Source organism: Orycteropus afer, unplaced genomic scaffold (assembly GCF_000298275.1).
Source record: "Orycteropus afer afer isolate SDZICR_OR568_19922 unplaced genomic scaffold, OryAfe1.0 scaffold00226, whole genome shotgun sequence".
Taxonomy (NCBI): domain Eukaryota; kingdom Metazoa; phylum Chordata; class Mammalia; order Tubulidentata; family Orycteropodidae; genus Orycteropus; species Orycteropus afer.
The window spans coordinates 3,412,794-3,419,613 of record NW_006921813.1 but is presented as its reverse complement, the minus strand read 5'-3'; the positions used below and the strand labels follow the sequence as shown (position 1 = coordinate 3,419,613).

General features: G+C 40.5%; 1 protein-coding gene across 1 annotated transcript in view; it reads left to right on the top strand.

Moving 5' to 3' along the window:
• The window catches only part of FUCA2 (alpha-L-fucosidase 2), a 111,954-nt gene that overhangs the window by 92,866 nt on the left and 12,268 nt on the right, over positions 1–6,820 (top strand). The window contains exons 2-3 of the mRNA XM_007948816.1: positions 684–871; positions 5,417–5,756. Coding sequence (XP_007947007.1) covers positions 684–871; positions 5,417–5,756 — 528 coding nt within the window. The remainder of the gene's footprint in view (positions 1–683; positions 872–5,416; positions 5,757–6,820) is intronic.

Genomic DNA, 6,820 nt, shown 5'->3' with positions numbered 1-6,820 from the left:
CTCATAGCAACCCCTCCTTGGGTTTCTGAGGCAGTATCTCTATGGAAGTAGATTGCCCAACCTTCCTTCTGAGGAGTGGCTGGTGGGTTTGAACCACCAGCCATATGGTTAGCAGGCAAATGCCTTAGGTACTACGCTACCAGAGGCCTTAGTCACTTATATTGCAAAGGACTTATTTTGTAAAGACAGATACTTGCTATTGTTGCCGTCAAGTTGATTGCAATTCATGGTGACCCCATATGTGCAGAGTAGCATTGCCCTGTAGAGTTTTTAAGGTTGTGACCTTTCAGAAGTAGATTGTCAGGCCTTTCTTTTGGAGTGCCTCTGGGTGGGTTCAAACCACACATCTTTGGGTTAATAGTCCAGAGCTAACTATTTGGGTCTTTTGGACCACCCAGGGGTTCCTAAAGACCATACTACTGGATGCCATTTAAAAGTGAGACTTGAGAGAGAATGGATGGCTGGAGTTGTCTCGAATACTCTAGTTTATGAGCTGAGTTGATTTCTTAAGGGGCCAGATGGGAAAAGAGGGAGTTTTGGTTTATCTAAGCTCTCTTCAAGGACAAATCAAACTAATGAGGTCATGAGAAAGAGAATCTAGGTCATAGTTGAATAGTGGGAAAAAGCAAAGTGAGCTTTTGCAAGTTTGTGCAGTTCATGTGTATTCTCTTTCCTCCCCTTAGGTGGTACTGGCAAGAGAAAAAAGTACCAGAATATGTGAAATTTATGAAACAAAATTACCCTCCTGACTTCAAATATGAAGATTTTGGACCACAATTTACAGCACGATTTTTTAATGCCAGCCAGTGGGCGGATCTTCTTCAGGCTTCTGGTGCAAAATACATGGTCTTAACTACTAAACATCATGAAGGTAAGTAAATGCAACATATGCAGACATTGACCATAGTTATGACATGTGAAGTAGTTCTTTTGGGAGAAGAAGCTGAAGCAAAATTATCTCTATGAAATTAGTTTTTCTGCTTAGAAGCATCCATAAATGGTCATTGACATATATTATAATTTAGGGGACCACATGTTCCACCCAAATTGAGAGGCATTAAGTATATAGCTGGATCTTGGCTGAAAGCAAAGAACACCAGAAAGATGTTTACTTATGTTTTATTGATTATTCAAAGGCATTCAAATGAAGGCAGGGATCATAACAAATTATGGATAACCTTGTAAAAAATGGGAATTCTAAAATACTTAATTGTACTCATGAGGAAATTGCACATAGACCAAGAAAGCAGTAGTTTGAACAGAACAAGGGGATACTGTGTGGTTTAAAATCAAGAATGGTGTGTGTCAGAGTTGTATCCTTTTACCATACTTACTCAATCTGTGCACTGAGCAAATAATCCGAGAAGCTGGACTATATGAGGAAGAACACCATGTCGGGATTGGAACAAGACTCATTAACAGCCTGCGATATACAGACGACACAACCTTGCTCGCTGAAAGTGCAGAAGACTTGAAACACTTTCCAACGAAGAACAAAGAAGACAGCCTTCAGTATTCATTACATGTCAACATAAAGGAAACAAAATTCCTCACAACTGCCCAATAAGCAACATCATGATAAATGGAGGGAAGATTGAAGTTGTCAAGGATTTCATTTTACTTGAATCCACAATCAACACCCATGGAAGCAGGAGTGAGGAAATCAAGTGACATAGTGCATTGGTCAAATCTGTTGCAAAAGACTACTTTAAAGTGTTAAAGAGTAAAGATATCACTAAAGGCTCAAGTGCACCTGACCCAAGCCTTGGCATTTTCAGTAGCCTCATATGCATGTGAAAGCTGTACAGTGAATAAGGAATACCACGAAAGAATTGATGCATTTGAATTGTGGTTTTGGCAAAGCATATTGAATGTACCATGGACTGCTAGAAGAATAAACTAATCTGTCTTGGAGGGAGTACAGCTAGGATGCTCCTTAGAAGTGAGCATGGCCAGACTTGGTCTTTCATATAGGATCATATTGTCAGAAGGGACCAATCCCTGGAGAAGGATATCATGCTTGGTAAAGTAGAGGGTCAGTGATTAAGGAGAAGCCCCTCAATGAGATGGATTGACATAGTGGCTGCAGAGATGGCCTGAAGCCTGGCACCCACAGTGAGAATGGTGCAGGACCAGGCAGTGCTTCATTCTGTTGTACACAGGGTCACTGTGAGTGGAAAACAACTCAAGGGCACCTAACGACACAACAGTATAGAGAAAGATCATATTCTCCACATAACAGAGGGAAAATGGTCACTTTCTGTTAAGTATATATTTAACAATGTTTATTCTACTGGATGAAAGTTATTTAAAGTGAGATATGGATTGCATGTCAAAGTTAATCATTGAAAATTATACCTGTTGCCTCCCTTTTACTCCACTTCTCTAATACATTCTGAGGAAGCACCATTGGGTTATGATGTGGCAGTTTTCCATTATTATTGCCACACCTGGCTATGCTTTTTGACAATTTTTAGATGTCCGTGTGGTGGAGGAGTTGTGAGTGATGAAAGTGACACAGATCACCTGGCAGAAGAAGGATTTTAGTCTATAATGATGCCCAGAAATATCAGAGGTGGTAGAATAATATCTAAAAGGAAGACAGTGGTTCTACAGTAATGGAATAGATTCCACCCATTTCCATTCCCATATCTATGAAATCAGGGAAGCATCTGCAAACTGTTATTGTCCCTAAAACCAAAAACCAAACTCATGCCATCAAGTCAAGTCTGACTCACAGTGACCCTCATTGAGTTTCTGAGGCAGTAAATCTTTATGGAAGTAGATTTCCCATCTTCCTTCCATGAAGCAGCTGGTGGGTTTGAACTGCCAACCTTCTGGTTAGTAGTCAAATGCTTTAGGCACTGTGCCACTAGAGCTTCTTATATTTTTTATGTTTTATTGTCCCAAGTGTACATTAAATCATTAGGTATCTTCTTTTGCATGCCCATCTTTGCCTTGGTATAAAAAAATTATGCCTCATTGTTGTCTCTGGGAACAGGGATTGGGGAAAAAAACTGTAATTAACTTCTGAGAGTATTTTTCTGAGAGTATTTGGCTACATTCTGGTAGCTCCATGATGTCTAGAGACTTCTCCAAGCTGCATGGCACAAAGTATCACATAGTGAACTTATTAAAATAAATAATAATAACCTTTTATCATACTGTGAGGACGGAAGATTTGCCTACATTTATAAATTTTGCAGAAACCATGTTTTCTTTGCTTAGAGAAAATGCACCCACTGAACTAGTAGGAGGGAAGACACTGTGTGAGCTGTTCATGTGTTGGTGAACCTTGAATGGTGGTGACATTGAACTGAAGACCCATGTGGTTTTAGCAGTGCCTGATATCAGAGCCAGTAAACTTGAAAAAATTTGAGTAAGACATTAGATAGCGACATTGTTTTGAACCTTCACACAAGCATCTTTGGAACTGTTTGAAAAGCTTCTTAAAATGAATCTAGAGTCAGTTGGTCTTAGACTTGTCCTAATTTCCAGGAGTAAAGTATTTTAGCAAAAGCACCTTATAATAAGTACAGTAACAAAGTATGCAGGCACATTGAAATTGTTGAGGCTTTTATATTATTATTTCTTAATTATTTTAGTTTATATTATCTTTTGACTGTTTTCATATAGAACAACTAGCAATCTAACTGAAAATTTGTTTTTTTTTTTAATAGGAATTGTTTCAAAGTACTTGGATAATAGTATACATTATTTTTCTTATCCATTTAGGTGATAGGTAATTTAAAGATCTACATCCAAGCTTATGGCTTTAGAGTAAGAAGGGAATACAAATGGTGGGTGTATTTTAAAGTACAGAACTACTGGGGAAGTGCATCCCCCACCAGTGAAATGGATAATCAGACTAAAGGAGAATGACTACACATCATCAGTGTTTTAACCAAAACCAAACCACCCTCACTGCTGTCGAGTTGGATCCGACTCATAGTGACCTCTCCTTGCGTTTCCGAGGTAGTATCACTACAGAAGTAGATCGCCCAGCCTTCCTTCCAAGGAGTGGCTGGTGGGTTTGAACCACCAACCTTCTGGTTAGCAGTCACATGCCTTAGGCACTATGCCACCAGAGCTCAGTGTTTTAGGAATCACAATATAATATACACAACACTAAGACTATGAGAAATACTTCAGTCTTTGGTTTAGAAGATCAAAGACTCTTGCAGGAGTGTACCTCAGGGTCTTCATTATAAATGGTAGTAGTTGCCATTGTTTATATATTTTAGCATCGTAGATGTGGCAGGTGTTCCCAGTGGTCTAGCTATGATCTGCTATTGTTGATTGTTTATTCTGTGCTAGACTCTGTGCTAGGCTGGGAAAGAGCAGGGAACACTGGGGACATAATGCTATCCCTCAAGGAGCTTATACTCTAAGAGGGGAAATATGGGAGATAGGACAGACTCTTCAGAGCCTATGGTGTAACCTGAAAGTTACTTTAAATAAACCTGGTTCTACTTTGGTTAACATCTCATGTTTTTCTTCTAAAAACAGAATATGTACTATGAAAAATATTTGCCATGAAATAGTGTGGTAGTTCAGTTTGTGTGTCAACTTGGCTGGGCCTTGTTGAGTGGCTGGCAACTGGTGGTAGTTATTCCCCATGAGACTGGCAATCAACTCCATGGTGGGATCTACCACAAGCAGCTGAGTAGCTGCTTTAGGGATGTGGTCTGCTTCCCGTGTATGAGCAGTAGCTTTGGGAATGGTCTCTAGCTTATGGCACCTTGAACCCTGCATGTAGCTGTGTCGTTTTCAGCAGCCTGTCATGCTCTGCCAACCTGGGGACTTACAATGGACTTGAATTAATGGCCTGCCGTGTGATTTGGTAATATCGGGACTGTGCCTTTTTATTTGTCAACCTTGGGCTTGGCAGCGTCAGTAGCCAGCAGCTGTCTGAGTGAAGAAAAGCCACTAGCTTCAGTGGGCTGGGAACTGGAGGCCGAGCTGAAGCCCAAGGCTGAGGGGCTTTCACCTAGCCCCTACAGCCTGGCACTTTGAACTTGGACTCCAAATTGTAAGAATAAACTCTTGTTTGTTAAGGCCATCTCATTTGTGGTGTATTCTTGTCAGAGTGGCACTAGGTAACCAGAACAAATAGTCATTTGTGGAAGAAGTTATTTATATATCATTTGCACTATCTGAGCTCCCTGGGCGGTGCAAACCCACCCATGGCACCAGGGAAGAGGGGCCTGGTGAAGTGCTTCCATAAAGATTACAGCGAGAAAACCCTGTGGAGCAGTTCTACATATGAACTAACATACGGGATCGCCACAAGTCAGAACTGAGTGGACAGCAGTGGGTTTGGTTTTTATGATCTGATTTGTTTTGGCATTTATGAAAGTGGAAATTTACTAGAGGAATGGATATGCTTATACAAGTGTTCAATGTAATTTTCCAGGCTTCACCTTGTGGGGTTCAAAGTACTCATGGAACTGGAATGCTGTAGATGAAGGGCCAAAAAGGGACCTCGTCAAGGAACTTGAGGTAGCCATTAAGAACAGAACCGACTTGCATTTTGGACTGTACTACTCCCTTTTTGAGTGGTTTAACCCACTCTTCCTTGAGGACAAACTCAGTTCATTCCATAAGCAGCAATTTCCAGTGTCTAAGATGTTGCCTGAGCTCTACTGGTTAGTGAACAACTATCAGCCTGAGGTGCTCTGGGCAGATGGTGATGGAGGGGCACCAGACTCCTACTGGAACAGCACCGGCTTCTTAGCCTGGCTGTACAATGAAAGGTGTGTATACTACCGGATTGCTGTCCTTACCTTGAACCTTCTTACTACGTTCGTAACATTTTCATTCCCTCGCTTGAAATACTTCTGTCCAGGCTCATTTGTAGTATGAGGGAGAAAATCACTGAAAATAATGCTAATAAGATAAATTAATACTTATGCAAAATAATCAAGAGTAAAGAAATCAGGAGTTAAATATAACATAACTGCCTAATTTTTAAACCAGATGAACGATCACAGGATCAAGGACTTCGAAGATATTAATTTTGTGGGTTCTCCTTTTCATCTCCTGTTCTGCTCTTCTACTGCCCCTGTTCTGGGGAGATGTGTTAATCATCCTTGTATTCTGATTATGTGCTTTTTGATTCCTCCACTTGCTTCTGTTTATTCACTTACCTTTTGATAATCTTTGTTGCCCAGTCAGTATTGCCCTAGTTCCTCTTCTTTTTCTTTATCCTCATCAACGTTCTCACCTCTTCTTGTTCCTTTGCTTGGCTTTCTAGCACGTTCAAAGCTGCCCCATTAGATCTGGAAGTTCTGACTGAGTTCCTTCTTTCAGCTTAAACTGTATGGACCAAATTCATAATTGTAATTAGAAAGTACTTGGTATTGTGCTAGGAAGTCAAGGAGTGATCTACTTGTACTCCGTGAGTCCACAAATATTCTGGCAAGGTCTGGATTCTTAATACAGCAGTTTTTCCAGGTATTCCTTCCAAGGGAAAGGACTGGGATGTCTCCACTTTAATTTGTGAATCAAACTGTCCCATCACCACCTGCTATAATAAATAATGTTGCAGGGATATTTCATGCCACAGTGAATTACATAATGGGAGCAGTTGATTTTGCAATATGTGGCACAATTGTAAGAGAAATAGAAAGGCTACAATGTAATGTATGAGATTATTCAGTCATTGGAGAGAAAAATATCTTGAGTATAAGTTCAGTTTTAGTTACTGTTGTTGTTATTGTTAAGTGCCGTCGAGTCGTTTCCGACTCATAGCGACCCCATGCAGAGCAGAACGAAACACTGCCCTATCCCGCGCCAACCCCACAATCCCTGCTATACT